Here is a 17,667-nt window from a genome sequence, read left to right as displayed (position 1 = left end):
GAATCGGGGAGGCGGAGATTGCAGTGAGCCGAGATCATACCACTGCACTCTTGCCTAAGTGACAGAGTAAGTTTAAAAAAAAAAAAAAAAGACCTAGCTATCCACTACTTTCATTCAAACATATTGTTCAGGGGTTCAATCTGTGACACAGATAAAAGGAGCAACTGCTTTGGCCAAAGTCAGTGCAGAGGAGCACAGAGCCCCCCTACACAGGCCTTGGGCTAGGACATGGGACCCCGCTTGACTCTGAGACAAGTTGAGTCATCAGAGCCCAGCTGGGCTCCAACTCTGCGGCTCCCGCCCCACTGGCAGGAGGATGGAGGTGGGAGGTGGGCAGCCCCTCCCCCTTGTTCCATAATGGGAGACCGCAGAAGGCCTCCTGCAGCAGTAGGGGAGGTGAGGGGCTCAGAGGCTCAGCTCCCCGATGGAGGGGCAGGGGCAGAGCTGCACTCATGTACATCCCCTCAGCCCATCGGGATACTCAGTAAATGCCCCTCTGAGGCACTGCCTTCTTGGTCTTGGCAGCATCTAGGCTGGGTGGGAAAGCCCTGGGCGAGCTATGGGAATGGACGATGGTGAAGAAAGGAGACTGCTCTGGGGTCCTGCCCCAAGGGCGAGTTCACGCCTCTGAGAGGAAGAGATCCTTTTTCCAGATGCTTGCCTTTCCTCCCCGCTTCCACTGTTCACTCCTAGTGCCCACTTTTCTATCCTGTTTCCATGACAACATGCCTCCCTCCTTCCCTCCCTCCTTCTCCTGGCTGCAGGGGAAGTTCTTCAGGTGCACCGACTTGTCCAAGATGACAGAGGAGGAGTGCAGGTACGTGGCGCAGGGAGCACGGCGGGATGGTCACAGGGCAGGGAGCACTGTGGGACAGTCATGGGGCAGGGAGCACGGCGGGATGGTCACGGGGCAAGGAGCACTGTGGGACAGTCACGGGGCAGGGAGAGCAGCGGGACAGTCACGGGCAGAGAGTGTGGCAGGACGGTCATGGGGCAGGGAGCACTGCGGGACGGTCACAGGGCAGGGAGAGCAGGGGGACAGTCACGGGGCAGGGATAGCAGTGGGACAGTCAAGGGCAGAGAGCACGGCGGGAGGGTCACAGGGCAGGGAGCACTCTGGGACAGTCACGGGGCAGGGAGCACCATCGGACAGTCACGGGGCAGGGAGCACGGCAGGATGGTCACAGGGCAGGGAACACTGTGGGACGGTCACGGGGCAGGGGATTGTGTGTTGGTGGATGATGGCTCTGCAAGCTGGAAACTGGGGAAGCTCAGCCTTTAGGCCTAGGAGGGATGCTCACAGAGGCCCCTTTCCTCGGGCTTGCCCAGCGATGTCCCCTCAGGTCCCAGATCCAGACCTTCATTTCTCCTGCACACCCCCCACCCAGGGCCCAGAGGGTGTGGGTGGGGCAAGGCAGCCCAGCCATGCCCTGTGGAGTGACTGGGCCTCACTGCCACAGGGGCTACTACTACGTGTACAAGGATGGGGACCCCACGCAGATAGAGCTGCGTCGCCGTGAGTGGGTACACAGCGACTTCCACTTCGACAATGTGCTCTCAGCCATGATGTCCCTCTTCACGGTCTCCACCTTCGAGGGATGGCCTCAGTGAGTGGGGGCTGGGGCCTAGGTCCCTCATGGGCATGGTCAGGTAAGACCAGGCAGCCAGCCTGCCCTTCTGCAGCCCCCATGGTGCTACTGCTATCTGTGGCAGGTGCCCAACAAACCCACCAACTCTCTGATGGTTTGATGGTATGTTGACTGGTCACTCCAAAGTAGGCCTGACCAGGGCGCTCTGACAAAATGTACTCAGTCCCCCATAGGTGTATGCCTCTCTGCCCACAGGGCAGATTGTTAATACTGATTGACTAGGGATAGATGGGGCAACCTCTGGAAAGGCAGGGCCATTCCAGGATTAGGTCTGGTCTTTCTGGCCCCGTCCTAACTCCTGTCCCATAACTTGACTGTTGAGAAGGTTCCCTTGGCTCTCTACAGCCAGTGGGATAAGGCCCATCCTTCCCAGCCTGACTCTCTGCCTTGTCACCCCGCCCAGCCTGTCCTCTATTCTCTGCTCACCCCCAGGCTGCTGTACAAGGCCATAGACTCCAATGAGGAGGACGTGGGTCCCATCTACAACAACCGTGTGGAGATGGCCATCTTCTTCATCATCTACATCATCCTCATTGCTTTCTTCATGATGAACATCTTCGTGGGCTTCGTCATTGTCACCTTCCAGGAGCAGGGAGAGACTGAGTACAAGAACTGTGAGCTGGACAAGAACCAGGTGCCTGGCCACCTGCCAGAGGTGGAGGGCAGAGCTCCAGCAGGCATCCTGCTGGCCCGAGCCCTAGGTCCAAACAGGGAAGAGAGGCCTAAGGGTGACCCCAGAACCGCATTTGATGTCAAGCCCTGGCCTCCATGCACCCTACCCTATCTCCAACCTGAAGCAATACAAGTTGGTAGAGTGGGTCTTCTCATGGAACCTCATGATGCCCAGAGAAAGGAAGCCCTTCAGACCCCCAGGGTAGTCTAGAGCACCCATGGGAATGGGCTGTGATAACTCAAGGGGAACCCAAGAACCCAACAGGATTCTTCCCCTAAACAGTGCAGAGTCCTCAGCCACAGCCCCTGGCCACAGCTGCTACTGACTTGCCCGTCAAGCCCATGGATGTGGGTGTGGAGAGGGTGGGAGGGGCCTCTTGGTGCTGACCTGTCCTGTTGTGTGTGTTGCAGCGCCAATGTGTACAGTATGCCCTGAAGGCCCGCCCACTGAGGTGCTACATTCCCAAAAACCCATGCCAGTACCAGGTGTGGTACGTTGTCACCTCCTCCTACTTTGAATACCTGATGTTTGCCCTCATCATGCTCAACACCATCTGCCTTGGCATGCAGGTAAGGGCTCCCGAGGAGACAAATGTCTGATCAGACTGGGACCTGGGCCTTGGGTAGGGCAGGGTGAGTAGGGCAGGATAGCCCAGATTCCCCCCAGCAGACATTTCCTGTGTACTGTGTGCTGAGGCGCTACATGGAATACAGAAGTTAACTGTACCCAAGCCTTGACACCAGGCACTTATGGCTTATTAAGGAGGTAATTCGAGCATAAAAATAGTATGGTAATTCTGCAAACAGGAGATAGCTATCACAGAAGGAGGAGAAAGTGTGGGAAGTAGAAAGTGCTTTCTCTGTTTTTCTTCTGCTGTTGCAAATCTGGATGGTTGAGTTGGCTGGAATCTTGGCTCTGGTCCCAAGAAAAATGGATTTAGTATTTGCAAAACAGGTGTCTCTCTTGGGAGTTGAGCACCCTTTATAGACAATATCATAATTAGCAGCATAGTTATCAAGCCTTGGTTAAGCATCTGATTCCTTAAGCCCTATATAAATAGGATGGTGCAGCTAGGCTTCCTGCTTGTAAAAGCCTGAGACACACTCAATGATAAGAACACACACTGCAGGCCGGGCGCGGTGGCTCACGCCTGTAATCCCAGCACTTTGGAAGGCCGAGGCGGGCGGATCACGAGATCAGGATATCAAGACCATCCTGGCCAACATGGTGAAATCCCGTCTCTACTAAAAATACAAAAAAATTAGCCAGCCGTGGTGGCGGGCGCCTGTAGTCCCAGCTACTCAGGAGGCTGAGGCAGGAGAATGGCGTGAACCCAGGAGGCGGAGCTTGCAGTGAGTCGAGATCATGCCACTGCACTCCAGCCTGGGCGACAGAGCGAGACTCCGCCTCAAAAAAAAAAAAAAAAAAGAACACACACTGCTAGGTCATGATGATATGGAAAGACAATCACTGAGCCAGGAGGCCGAGGTAGCAGAAGATCATCAGCACTGGCTTGTGTTTGGGGCTGAGTCAGGCAGCAGAACTGGGCAGTCCTGCCGAGGCAGGGCAGGGTGGAGGCAGTCATCAGATCCTCCCAAACTACCTGGAAGGTTTTGTGGAAGAGGTAGAATTTCATCCACTTTCTAATAAAAGGGTCAGAGATCCCTGGGAAAACTTACAAGGAAGTAGATTTAAGGAGGGTCATAGTGGTGGGTAACAGGGGCCTCACCATCATGCCTCACCATCACTGGGGGTGGTGTGCAGACACAGGAAGCTTGGTGAGCTCTCGGTTTCCCACTAGTAGCCAGTGATAACATGGACAGTGGAGCCCAGGGGTCTTCTTTCCTAGTCCTGTACCCAAATGACTAAACAGAACCTGTCACAGAGCCCTGCCTGGACAACCTCCCATCCTGGACCTCCCAGATCAGATATGTAAATGACCTCTGGCCTTGCAGCCCTGCATGTAAATGAACGCACTCGACAGGACTTGGAATTGGAGCCCCCTCCCCTCCTGTGTTACTTCTTTTGTGGTGGTGGGGTAGGGGGAGGATGTTCGTAAAATTTGGTGGAACTCAGGGGATTGCTAAAGCAGCTTCTAGTTTTCTGAGCTAAAACAAGGTGAGCAGGGGGCCCAAGAAAGGGTTGGGGCCTGCCCAGGAAGAGGCAGGGGCTCTGGGAATGCAATTTACAGGGTGGGCAAACCTGGCCCCCCTGACCCACTGCTCCTGTGTCCCCTCCACAGCACTACAACCAGTCAGAGCAGATGAACCACATTTCAGACATCCTCAATGTGGCCTTCACTATCATCTTCACCCTGGAGATGATCCTCAAGCTCATGGCCTTCAAGGCCAGGGTAAGTGTGGGGGCTGCAGGGCCAGTTAAGAAGCTGCTGCTGGGCGGGGGGGCCTTCCAGTGGAACATCCACCTCATCCCTCATCCTATCAGGGCCCCTTTGCCCAGCACTTCTGCTCCCAACTTGCTCACCCCTTTGCCCACTTCCACCTTCAGACACAGGGCAGGCAAATCTTCGTGCAGCCAGAATTGACCGATGACAGAAAGACTCTGGGTGCCTCTTCCTTTGAGCTTCTCTTACATTCTCTCCTGCCCTGAAGTTTCTGAAGAACAGGCCCAGGGCTGGGGGAAAATCTTGCCTTGTCTCTATGATTCTCAAGTCCATTCCCATGGTTCCCAGCACAGCCCTGTCAGTTCTGCACTGTCAACCCCCAGACAGGATGTTCAGTGGGGTTCAGGGGATGAAAGATATCTCTATATGGACCAGGACCCCAAATCCTGAGTTCCCAACGATTCTCCCCTCCCCCCCTCCACTGCTTTCTGCTCTGGAGGAGGGGAAATAAAGAGCAAAGGGTAGAGGAGGGTTGGCGTGGGGGAGCCCACTGGAGCACCAGTGGGAGGTGGAGTCACGGGCACCCCACCTTGACCTGACCCGCAGCTCCACATTAACTCGAGTGGGACACTGTCCTCTGCTAGCAGCCAGAGTTCCTTTCTCCCAAAGCTCACCCCCTGGCTCTTCCATCCTTTTCCCTCCCAGGGTTACTTTGGAGACCCCTGGAATGTGTTTGACTTCCTGATTGTCATTGGCAGCATCATTGATGTCATCCTCAGCGAGATCGACGTGAGTATCAGGCAGGCAGAGCCATCACTAGGGTGGGTCCAAGAGCATGTGTTCAGTCCACAGATATTTGTGGGGTGCCCACTGTGTGTGCAACATGGAATCCCAGGGGTTAAAAAGATGGAATGACAAGTCATGGCTTCTCCCCTCAAGGGACCATCATCCTGCTGGGCGGAGAGATAACTCAGATACCAGAGAGACACAATGGGTGTACCTACTACACTATCAAAGGCAAGAGCTGTAATGGAAAGGAAAGTCATCTCTGAGTGGGGTGGTCAGAGAAGGCTTCATGGAGGTGGTGCCATCTGCCTGAAGGAAAGGGAGGTGGTGACTGAAGCTGGAGAGGAGAGCAAGCACCTCAGGCAGGGCTATTGTAGGAGAGGCACAGAGCAGGAAATGCAAAGAAGGTTCAGGGCATGCTGAGTGGTCCAGTTTATCGGAAGCATAAGAACATGCAGACAGGAGAACAGAGAGGGCAAGGCTGGAGAGCTAAGCGGTAAGAGGAGGCTTCAGCTTTATGGAGCAGGCAGTGGGAAGTCACTAAAGGTTTTTAAACAGGGCAGTGGGAGGACTAGAGTCCTACTTCTTTTTTAAAAATATGTTTTTGGAATATACAGATGGGGTCTCGCCATGTTGTCCAGGCTGGTCTCCAATTCCTGGGCTCAAGTGATCCACCTGCCTCAGCCTCCCAAAGTGCTGTGATTACAGGTGTGAGCCACCACGCTGAGCCCTTAGAGCTCTGCTTCTAAAAAGCTAACCTGGAGGTGAGCGGCAGGAAGTCAGAATGACTAAAATTAAGAGACCCAGTTAGAAGACTCGCTCATTTATTTCTCAAATATGTACTGAGCACCTCCCGTGTGCCAGGCTAGGTTCTTGCTGCTGAGATATTGCAGTGAACAAAATTGTGGAACAAACTGGCAATAAATAAATCAATCCCTAATACGACAGGTATGACAAATACATAGTATTATACAGAAACATAAAGGGAAATAGGGGCTTAGAGTGGAAGAGAATGGAAGGGTGGTGTCCATATGATACTGTAGCAGTGACCTGAAGAAAGCAAGGACATGAGCCATGCCAGAACGGGGGCCAGAGTGTTGGCAGAACAGGACACCAGTGCAAAGGCCCTGCAGCAGGATGGTGCTTGCTGAGTTGGAGGAAGAGCAGGAGGCCCTTATAGCTGGAGGAGAGAGTGGTGGAGATGAGGTAAGAGAGAGAAGGCAAGTGCCAAATCATCTAGGCCCTTGAAGGCCACGGTTACGATCTTGAATTTTATTCTGAGGGAGAAGAGAGCCCTTTGGAGGGTTTAAGTGTGAACAGACTTTAGTTCTAAAACAATCACTGTGGCTGCTGTGTTGTGAACAAGCTAAACTGCAGGGGACACGAGGGCTGAGCCAGTGAGAGCAGTCAGGCGGTTCCCGCAGTGATCCAGGTGAGAGGCAATGGGGGCCAGGGCTGGCTGTGGAGGCCGTGAGAAGGGATCCGTGTCTGGATCTATTTTGAAGGTTGAGCTAACAGGAAGGCTCCCAGAATCTGGACCAAGGGAATGAGGCCTTGGCGGTGGAATGAGAAACAGCAGCAGGACCTGCCTCGTTAGGGGGATGAAAGGAGCAGGGAGGCAGTTCCAGCCGGAGAGGTCCACATTCAAGGTCTTAGAAGCAGAACCCTCCAGAGGCTGCCTTGCCGCGGGTCTGCAGCTGAAGGTTGCTGCAACAATGGAGGGCGGAGACTATCCAAGAGTCAGAGGCCAAAATCAAAAAACAGTTGCCCAAGTGGCATCCTAGGAGGGACACAGTGGAAGAGAGAAAAGATGAGCATTCTTCTTTCTGAGCCAGGGTGGGATATCAGAAAGCTGGCTGATCTGGCCATGAGGGATCCCAGCAGGGGACTGGCCCTAAAGCTAGGGGCTCACCCATGCATAGGGCTTTCTTCTGAACTGCCCACTGCTCAACGGAAAGCCCTTAGGCTGTGCCGGCCTGTGGGGTGAACCTTAGGGTGAGTTGGGGATAGGGGTAGAAGGATGAGCACTGCAGATGCCTGAGGTGGGGTGTAGGTGAGAGGAACAGCTGAGGAAAAGTCTGGAGTCTCTGAGGAAGGAACCCTCAGCTGAGGCTGAGCTCTGGCAGGGAGTGGGGACTTGGCTGTCACACCAGCTGTCTGATGTGCTAAGGGAGGACCAGGGGGGAACCCTGTTCACTCTCCATGCACAGAACAGTGACAGACAACCCCATCTGCTCAGATCCCCTGGGGATGCTGAGCTAGCAAGGGCCAGGGTGGGCTCTGAGCAAAACCAGTGTGCGCGTGTGTGTGTGTGTGTGAGTCTGTGTGTGTGTTGTGTATTTCTATCCACACTCAGTTTTTGCTGGGAAATAGTATCCCAAAAGGCTCCATGATTTGACAGCAGCACTTCTCACCAGCACAGCCAGAGCAGAGAAATCTAAACAGCCAAAATAAACAGCCCAAACTAAAAATAGTTACTTGTTAAAATTTGAGGTTTATGTAGGGGAAGCCTGGATATATCAAAACGGTGTCTTTGGTGGTGGAGGCCAGGAGGGTGTCACTGGTTTTTATTTGATTTTTAGCAGATGTCCCTTACCAGTAGTGTCTGCTTAAAGTCACGTGAAGGTTGATTTACATACCTGATGTACAAACCAGTGAAAGGGCTAGGGGAGCACATTGGTTAGAACTTTCTGCAAGGACAGAAATGGTCTGCCCTGTCCCATAGAGTAGCCTCTAGCCACACATGTCTACTTGTCACTGGAAAGGTGGCTAGAGGAACTGAGGAACAGATTTCTGGTTTTATTCAATTTTCATTGTAATTCAAATAGTCACATGTGACTAGTGGCTACCATATTGGATAGCACAGGTATAGAACACTGGTCATCATCCTTGCTTGCATATGAGAATCACCTGGGGTGTATTTAAACTTCTGAAGCCAGGCCCCATCCCCTAGAAGCTGACTTAATTGACCTAAGTGGAGACCCAGCAAAGATATGTGTATTTTTTGAGTTCTTCAGGTGATTTTGACATGCATCCAGGGTTGAGAACCAGTAGTCCAGGGAAAATCTGCCCCAAACAGTGTTGTTTAATGGGAACACCAGTATGCCAGGGATCAGTCTACCTGTGGATAATTGGAAGATAAAACAATGACTTCTTTTGACCCAGGGCTCCGGAACAAGGGTGTCACATGAAGCGTGGCCCAAGGGAATAAACAGGAAGAAATTGCTCCCACACACCTCCCCACCTGCTCTTCAAGAGCCTGACTACTGAGATAGCAGCCTTGGTCCCAGTTCCAGTCCGGGGCAGAGAAACATCTGCTGTGGGGATCTCAGACTCCCCCGGAGGAGTGTGCTCCTGGGAGATGGGACTTCCACAGGGGCCTGGACCCTGGCCTCAGGGCACTACGGATGTGAATCCATTTACAATGAGCAGGCATTTTCCAATGCGCCCTTATTAGGGACATCCCTAGCATCACATAACCCAAACATAAGAAAAACCCAAACCCTTGCCACTGGTAGCTGCATTTCCAAAATGAGAAAGGACCTGTCTGTGTCCAGCCTTCCCTCCCCTTCTTATTTTCTCATCCCTGCCTCTTGCCTCACAGTTCCCACAGAGCTTCAGTCCTCACTCCCACCCACCCCACCCCTGATTGACAGCCATGTGGGATCTTTAGCCCCTGCCTCTGTCTTTTTCTCTTTAACTCTTCTGTGTGTCTGTCCTTTCTGACACGTCTCTTCACCTCCCTCCCACGTGTCCCTCCTCTTCTCTCTCCTCTCCTTCCCCTCCCCTCGTCTCTTTTCTCCACAGACTTTCCTGGCCTCCAGCGGGGGACTGTATTGCCTGGGTGGAGGCTGCGGGAACGTTGTAATTTCAGGCTGCACGAGCCTGCCTGGCACGCTCACCAGCTCCTGCCCTGCCACTTGCATGCATGGGCCTGGCTGCGTGGATTGCATGGGGTGGATCAGCACTCAGGGCTCCCCCCGCAGGGCAGGCCCCGCTGAGGACCCAGGCTAGGCTCGGGTGGGGGCAGAGGCTCTGCAGTCAAGTGTGCATGGATATAGTGGCTTCCTCAGAGCCCTGGGAGATGGAGTGTGGGTTCTCTCTGGCATCATCTACGCAGATGGAAACACAGTCCAGAGAGAACTGTGACTGCTGGCAAAGGACCTTAGTGACAGTTCATTGGGCACAAGGCCTTTGAGGACACAGGAAACAGAGCAGGGACAGCTCTCCCCTTCCAGAGTAATTCGTGTGTCTAAGGCTGGCACAAGATTAGAGGCTTGCCTGGCTTAGAACAGCCGCGTGTGGGGTGGGAGTGATGGGGAGTAGCCACATTGAGTTTATGCAATAATGCAGCCAAGCTTTGGGAAATCTTTGCACTGGGAGGATGCCGGGGAGGGGCTCTAGGAGGGCCACCAGGGTCCTTGACTCCATGGCAGCTTGAGAAGATAGTGAGATGTGCAGGAGGTCCGAGAGGGCAGGCAGTGGGCCTGGGTGCAGCCACACCCCGAGGCAAATCCCTGACACTGCTCCCAAGTGTGGGCTTCACCACACTGCCTGGTGCCCCACGTCCTCTTCCCTACCTCCCAGCTGAACAGCCCCAGAGCCCTGCGCCCGCGGATGGTCCCGAACTAGTGGACAGCAGGGGCCAGAGGTGGGGCTGGAGCCTTCCACAAACATCTCCCCAACACACACAGTGCACCTCCCTCCCCGCCCTGCCCCTTACCCCTCTGAGGTGCTGCCCCCAGACTGACCTCTGGGGCTGCTGCCCCGCAGGACCCAGACGAGAGTGCCCGCATCTCCAGTGCCTTCTTCCGCCTGTTCCGTGTCATGAGGCTGATCAAGCTGCTGAGCCGGGCAGAGGGAGTGCGCACCCTCCTGTGGACGTTCATCAAGTCCTTCCAGGTGCAACAGGGACCCTGGAAACTGCACGTACCTGGGGAGGCCACTAGGGACATCTGTCTCAGCCCAGGGTGGGCCCCAGGGGAGCCCAGGGCAAGGCAAAGCCCTGGGGAGCTAACAGAGGGCAGGGCTGCAGACACACAGTGGAGCCCTAAGACACTGACTGGTGCTCCCGCCCGCCCTGCAGGCCCTACCCTACGTGGCTCTGCTCATCGTCATGCTCTTCTTCATCTACGCTGTCATCGGCATGCAGGTGAGAGGCAGGCGGGCCCAGGCCAAAGCATGAATCTTGGCCAGGTTAGAGGGGGCATCAGTGGACCCTGAGGAGCCTGAGCAGCACACGGGCTGGACCCTCTGCCCTCCCTGCCTTGCTCGTGAGAAAGAAGGAGGGGCAACCTCCCTGATCGTGGATGGCTGGAGTGTCAGATGCTTGGATGCCATCCAGGAGAAACCTGGGCATGTGGGTGGACAGCAGGGGCCAGGCTGTGTCTCTAAGGCCCAACTGGAGGCCTGGGTGGCCTCTGTCTTCCCTCCCCTGAGAGCCCTTCCCCCACAGATTGACTCGCCAGGTCTGCTTGCTGCTGGGAAAACGGGTCTACCCTCCTTCTTTTCTTTGGCTTGCTGGGAAGAACTTTACCTGACCTAGAAAATAATCCCATTTTTTTGGCTTCAGGTCTGATGTGGCCTGTAATGAAGGGGATTTTGGGGAAGTAGGGGCGAAAGTGGGGGTCAGGCAGGAGAAGGCAGTGGGGTATAAGCTGAGGGGACACTTGAATCTAGGTTCCACAGTCAGGGCCCTTTGTGACTTGCAGATGTTTGGGAAGATCGCCTTGGTGGATGGGACCCAAATAAACCGGAACAACAACTTCCAGACCTTCCCACAAGCTGTGCTGCTGCTCTTCAGGCATGTGTCTCCCACCGCCCCCACCCCCACCCCACTGACCAGTCAGCCTTTGCTCTGTTGTAATCTGCACTGGAGCCAGGGCTGGCTTCATGGGTGTGTGACCTGTGCAGCCACACCAGGCCCTACACTCAGAAGGGTCCCCTGCTTGGTTGCATGCTCTGCTGTCACTGTCTTGAAGATATTCATTGTTTTTGAACAAGTGGCCCCACAGCCTTGTTTTGCACTGGACTCCTCCACTGAGTGAAGTGCTGCGTTCTCCTCCCATCTCATCCCTGTGAAGCAAAAGACAGGGTCAAATATCTTCTCCTGGACATTTGCCCTTGTCGCTCCCGGAGCATGAGCAGGAATGCAGGGAAAGGCAGAGCAAAGAACCAGATGCGGCGGGGGGCGCTGCCACAGGTAGGGCGCAGGGGCCTATGCTTCACCAGGGCACAGGAGCTAGAGCTTGGATTGCAACCGAGGATCCTGGGCTGCAGCCCTGCTGGGTGTGCAGGAGCCAGGTAAGAGAGGTGAGCTTCCTGGCCCACAGTGGAATGCTCCACTGAGACCAGACAAGGCCTAGGGACACCCACACCCACGGCCCCTTCTTGGCACAGCCTGTCGAAGGCTCCATGAGGTCACAGCAGCCTGCAGCCTTTGTGGCCTGTGAAAAGGAGACCGCCACCTCACTATGTTCAGGCGGAGATTCCCACCTCGCCCCTGGCTCTGCACCTCAACTCCAAATCCGAGGCCACCCTGCACTGCCTGCTCCAGGAAGGAAGAGAGCTGGCTGAAGAGACAGTTATTAGACACAAAGGCGTGGGAAGTTATGCAGTCTGGCTGAATGTGACTAGGGGAGACACTTCTTCCCAGCTGGAGAGGTGGAGGGAGGTTATGTACAGCGCAGGTGGTAGCAGTTACGGGAAAAATGCAAACATGTCATGCATATGCACCTCGGATGCATTGAGATTCTTCACTCGATAGCAACACATCCACAAGGTGTGAAATCTAAGCCTACTTTTGTGACTCAGTTAGAGTGGGTGGTAGTTGAATTCAGCCAGTTAGGTTCAACTGTGGAGTTACCTCAGAGAGTGGAGTCAGTTAACCTCTTTGAGGCCTCTGTGACATCTGACCCTGCCTTGCTTTGGTCAGAACAGTGCATCCCTCTAGTAACTTGAATCATAGATTGACTTTGCCCTCTTCTCTAAAGTTTAGCTCCTGCTAGTAACACCCCGTGAGGGCTGCAGCACAGAGGGGAAACAGGCCCAGCTCACACTGAGCTACATGGTGAACATGAAGATCGGACCTCCCTACCTTTGGGCAACAGCCCCATTTTGCTCATCTGTCCACACCCTGCTCCCACCTGGCTACCAGCCTCCTGCGGGGCCAGGCAGGAGCAGATAGGTGACAGGAGCCTCTTCTGTCCTCTAGGTGTGCAACAGGTGAGGCCTGGCAGGAGATCCTACTGGCCTGCAGCTATGGGAAGCTGTGTGACCCAGAGTCGGACTATGCCCCAGGGGAGGAGTACACATGTGGCACCAACTTTGCATACTACTACTTCATCAGCTTCTACATGCTCTGCGCCTTCCTGGTGAGACACTGTGGGCCTGCGGGATGGGGAGAGGGCTTTGATGCACTGAGGCATGGGGGAGCCTATTTGCCCCTTCCTGGCCAACTTCCACCTCTCCTGGGATACATCTGGGGGACACAGGAAGCTCTAGTTAGGTTGTCCCTGATTCTGGTCATCCTGAGTGTGGCTTTGTTTCCTGGGTGCTTTTTCATACTCTAGAGAGGTTGCCAAAAGTTCTTACTTTTTTTCTTGTTTGGGTTAGCACTCATCAAGGCCAGAATTTAGCAAGGCCAGAGGGCACTGTCTGTGCAAGAGCACAAGACATGACGGAGCATTGCTGTGTGCCACGTGGGTGGTTCAGAAGGGCTAGAACCAAGAGCACAGGTAGTGAGAAGTTGTAGGCCAGTGGACACCTCCCAGCTCTGCCACCCTAACCCTGTACCACCTGCCTTTCTGTGTTGGGACTCCTTGGTTCTTCTCTTGCAGGTCATCAACCTCTTTGTGGCTGTCATCATGGACAATTTTGACTATCTCACCCGGGACTGGTCCATCCTGGGCCCTCATCACCTGGATGAGTTCAAGGCCATCTGGGCAGAGTATGACCCGGAGGCTAAGTGAGTCCAGTCTGTAAGCTCTGTGCTGGGCCCTCCATCCTAGACCCTTCCTAGTGTCTCTCAGGGAGTCACTCACCAGTTTATTCAGTATGAGTGGGCTTCTCCTTCCCCCTTCATTTATCCTAGGTCTCAGACCAGAGAATCAGAGTCTCTCCAGGTTGGAAGGAATCCTACAGCTTTCCAGGGTGGACACACCCTTGACTTTATTGAGAAATGGTCATCCAGCTCCTGCCTGAACACTCCTAGGAGTAGGAAGCGCTATACCTCACCAGACACTCTAGACCCCAAATCAAAGTGTGGTCCTCTGACCAGCAGAATCTGAGCTTGATTAAAATGCAGAGTCCCAGGCCCCTCCCAGACTGACTGAGTCAGACACTTGCATTGCTCTGAACCTGAGCCTCGGGACATTCGTATGCACTTTAAAGCTTGGAGAGCACGGCTCTCTTACTTTCCTTCCCAATAGGAAATAGGCATCTCCCAATGGTCTCAGTCTCAGATGAGGAAACTGAGGTTCAGAGAGGTTAAGTAAATTGCCCCAGGCCATGCAGCTAGTAAGAAATGGTGCCAAGATTCAACGCAGGTCTGTCTGGTGCCATAGTAACCATGCTTTAAAGTGCCTCCATCAGCAGGAGCCAAACCTACTTGCCTCTACCAGTCACCCACAAGTCCTCACTCAGCCCTCCGGAGACAGGCGGGGAATGTTTCATCTCTTTTTCACAGCCCCCCCGCCCCATCAAAGAAAAGAGGAAGCCAGTAGGACCTTCCAAAATGATTTTTCTCAGGCAACACTCACAAGCTGCTCTTGCCATGCTTGTCTTTTGATCTGACCTCCCTGGTTGTTCTGTTTTATGTCTATTCTGGGAGTCATGGTGCCAGTGAAAATGTGGTTTCCAACTCTGGACCAGTCTCTGGAAGTGGGCTTCCACCTCCCTTGATCTATACCCTCTCCTTCTATTAATATAGCCCAAGAGGCCCTATTAACTTGACCAAAACCTAAGAAAGATCCTGATGGGGAAAATGAGGGCTGGATTCCAGACCTGGAGATCCGATATCCGAGGGAATGCCCCAAAAGAGAGAGCTTATTTTGGGGTACCCATTTTGTAGACAACAGTTAATCCTAACATTGTCTCTTCTTTTAAAAGGGAACTGGGCTCCCACTTCCTAAACGCAGTTGGAAAATAAGGAAATGCTCCCCTGTTTCCTGGCTGTCTTTCCCTTTGCCCATCCTCTGAGCAGACAGGTTCTGGCAGCAGAGGAGGGTACCAGTTACATAAGTCTGTGTGTCCTGCAGGGGGAGGATCAAACACCTGGACGTTGTGACCCTGCTGAGACGGATTCAGCCCCCTCTGGGCTTTGGGAAGTTCTGCCCACATCGCGTAGCTTGTAAGGTAACCAGAGCTGCCAGGGATGGGTGGCCCCAGGGAGGGGAAGAGTCACCGAGACACAGGGAAGCTAGTGAGGACCTGATGGAATGAAGCTTTTTAGAGCTGGAATCTCCTGGGTCCCCAAGTTCCTCCTGGAGGACCTAAAGTCTCAACAATGTCACCCAACTCATCATTCTGTCCCCTCACAAAGGATGTCCTGGTCAGCCGACACCCCCAGACCTCATCTCCCATCCCCTCCCAGCCCACAGACTGGGTGAGGATGACTTGCCAAGCTTGTCCCAGCTCAGCAGCAAGCCACTGCCTCTCCCTGCACAGCGGCTGGTGGGCATGAACATGCCCCTGAACAGTGACGGCACAGTCACCTTCAATGCCACACTCTTCGCCCTGGTCCGCACAGCACTCAAGATCAAGACGGAAGGTGAGAGGGCCTTCCAATGTGAGCCCCTTCCTTTCTCCCAGAGGCTGTTTCTGGCACAGATTCTGCCAAATTCTCAGAGCTCAAGATTGCTCTCAAAAACTGTGGGAAGCAGCAGAGGGAGGACCCTAGGCCACAGGAACAAAGTCCTCATGCCCCTCAGGGCTCAGAGGGAGTCTGAGGGTTCTCTGCAGGGCAAAGATCATCAAGTGTCTGTTCCCACACTCCTCAGCTGTGTCTGGGGACCAGAGCTAGCACAGGGGTCAGGAGTGCCCTGTAGTTTGGCTCTGAGCAGGAGCAGAGGAGGTTCTCAGGCAGCACTGGGCAGGCTGACGGGAGTCCACATTTGACTCCACTAAACCTGCAGGTCCTCACCTACCGGGAAGACAGACATGGTGGAAGCAGGGGAAGGAGTCAGGGTGGGGTCTTAGTATTGTCTCTGAGCCCTTGCTCAGGGGCTTCCACTGTATCAAGCTCAAGTCTCCAGTTGTATCAGGTCCATCCTTACACGGGGACCACTGCAGGGTTCTGAGACAACCTCAGGGTAAGCTTCATTAGGAGGGCAAGATGAGGAAGGCCAGGAGTCAGGAAGGAGCAGGTTAGAGCTGCAGCGAGTCTGCCTGGGGGTATTTGGGACAGACCACAGTGCCTGGGGAATTGAAAGATTTTGGAAAAAGAGCAAGAGATGACAGCCTGTAAAACCAACCACTTGGGCACTGGAAGCCAAGGCCTGTGGGGAGAAAGTACATGACCCAAGAGGTGGGCTGCCTCAGGGGGACAGTGATGCCCTCCCACCATTGCCAGTACCTGCAAGGCAGCTGTGGCAAAACTCAGCCAATGTTTCTTAGTAAATGACTGGCTGGCTGAGAGGTTCAGAAAGAACTGGGTGGCCTTGTCAAGTGCAGTTGGTGTGATCTGTATAATTTTTGGCCTCTTTGCCTTTCTCCTGCTCCAGGTAACTTCGAGCAGGCCAATGAGGAGCTGAGGGCCATCATCAAGAAGATCTGGAAGAGAACCAGCATGAAGCTCTTAGACCAGGTCATCCCTCCAATAGGAGGTAGGTGCTGCTTTGGGGAACCAGAGTCCAGAAACAGCCAAGGAAAGGGGTTGGGGAGCTTCTCCAAGGAGCCCCATGGGAATCTGAGAATGGACTAAACCCTCCATAAATGCCTTAGGTAGAGCCCACAGGCATCTAACCTCAGGATGGAAAGTGCCCAGTGACCAAGTCAGCAAGACAAGGGATTGCTCGCATGCCTGGGCCTGGCTACAGCTGGCTCCCACTCTGAACCAGTGTCAGGTTCCCACCAGCCTTCAGGGCATCTCTTGTTGGCTCCTCTGCAGATGATGAGGTGACAGTGGGGAAGTTCTACGCCACATTCCTCATCCAGGAGCACTTCCGGAAGTTCATGAAGCGCCAGGAGGAGTATTATGGCTATCGGCCCAAGAAGGACATTGTACAGATCCAGGTAAGCCCAATCCAGGTACATTCCAAGGGGCTCCCTGACTGAGCCAGGTCTCCAGTCTCTAGTTATCCTTCCATGTCCTTGAAGGGCCAATGACGGAGACATAGAAGGACAAAGAAAGCCCAGAAGAGTGAAAAAATGTCAAGACAGTTCTAGATAGTCCACGATTGAAGATGTTTCAACCTCAAAAAAAGAACCAGGGGCACTTCATCTCTGGATGATAGGACCAAAGAAAATAGGATTTGTTCGAAGAAGAAACAAGTTAGACAAGAACAGTGGTCTCTAGGTCAGGTGTGGTGTCTCACGCCTATAATCCCAGCACTTTGGGAGGCCGAGGCAGGTGGATCACTTGAGGTCAGGAGTTCAAGAACAGCCTGGCCACACGGCGAAACCCCATCTCTACCAAAAATACAAAAATTAGTTGGGTGTAGTGGCATGTGCCTGTAAGCCCAGCTACTCAGGAGGCTGAAGCATGAGAATCACTTGACCCTGGAAGCGGAGGTTGCAGTGAACCGAGATTGAGACACTGAACCCCAGCCTAGGCGACAGAGTGAGACTGTGTCTCAAAAGAAAAAAAAAGAACAGTGGTCTCTAAAGAAAGGCAATCCACGAAGAGCTCTTAAAATGTCCCACTGGGTATGGGTCCAGGTGCGGCGCCTCACACCTGTAATCCCAGCACTTTGGGAGGCTGAGAAGGAAGGATCACTTGAGGTCAGGGATTCGAGACCAGCCTGGGCAAGACGGTAGAACCCCATCGTTACTAAAATTACAAAAATTAGCTGGGCATGGTGGCATACGCTTGTAATCCCAGCTATTTGGGAGGCTGAGGTGGGAGGATCACTGGAACCCGGGAGGCAGAGGTTGCAGTGAGGCGAGATTGCACTACTGCACTCCAGCAGTAACACTCCATCTCAAAAGATAAATAATAAATTTTTAAAAATGTCCCATTGGGTATGAAAAGAAAATGTTAGAACTTTTATTTTTTT

At 53.7% G+C, this 17,667-nt stretch overlaps 1 protein-coding gene across 1 annotated transcript in view; it reads left to right on the top strand.

Moving 5' to 3' along the window:
• CACNA1S (calcium voltage-gated channel subunit alpha1 S) overlaps positions 1-17,667 on the top strand; it is a 74,137-nt gene that overhangs the window by 49,849 nt on the left and 6,621 nt on the right. The window contains 16 exon segments of the mRNA XM_010362678.2: positions 765-817; positions 1,461-1,607; positions 2,082-2,283; positions 2,733-2,891; positions 4,565-4,675; positions 5,372-5,455; positions 9,260-9,316; positions 10,226-10,354; positions 10,539-10,604; positions 11,164-11,255; positions 12,666-12,825; positions 13,291-13,418; positions 14,710-14,806; positions 15,119-15,221; positions 16,174-16,275; positions 16,560-16,684. Of these exon segments, the coding sequence (XP_010360980.2) occupies positions 765-817; positions 1,461-1,607; positions 2,082-2,283; positions 2,733-2,891; positions 4,565-4,675; positions 5,372-5,455; positions 9,260-9,316; positions 10,226-10,354; positions 10,539-10,604; positions 11,164-11,255; positions 12,666-12,825; positions 13,291-13,418; positions 14,710-14,806; positions 15,119-15,221; positions 16,174-16,275; positions 16,560-16,684 (1,815 nt within the window).

The sequence above is a fragment of the Rhinopithecus roxellana genome, chromosome 1 (assembly GCF_007565055.1).
Source record: "Rhinopithecus roxellana isolate Shanxi Qingling chromosome 1, ASM756505v1, whole genome shotgun sequence".
Classification (NCBI taxonomy): Eukaryota; Metazoa; Chordata; class Mammalia; order Primates; family Cercopithecidae; genus Rhinopithecus; species Rhinopithecus roxellana.
Note: the sequence above shows the minus strand (reverse complement) of the source record. Positions and strands in the feature narration are given on the sequence as shown.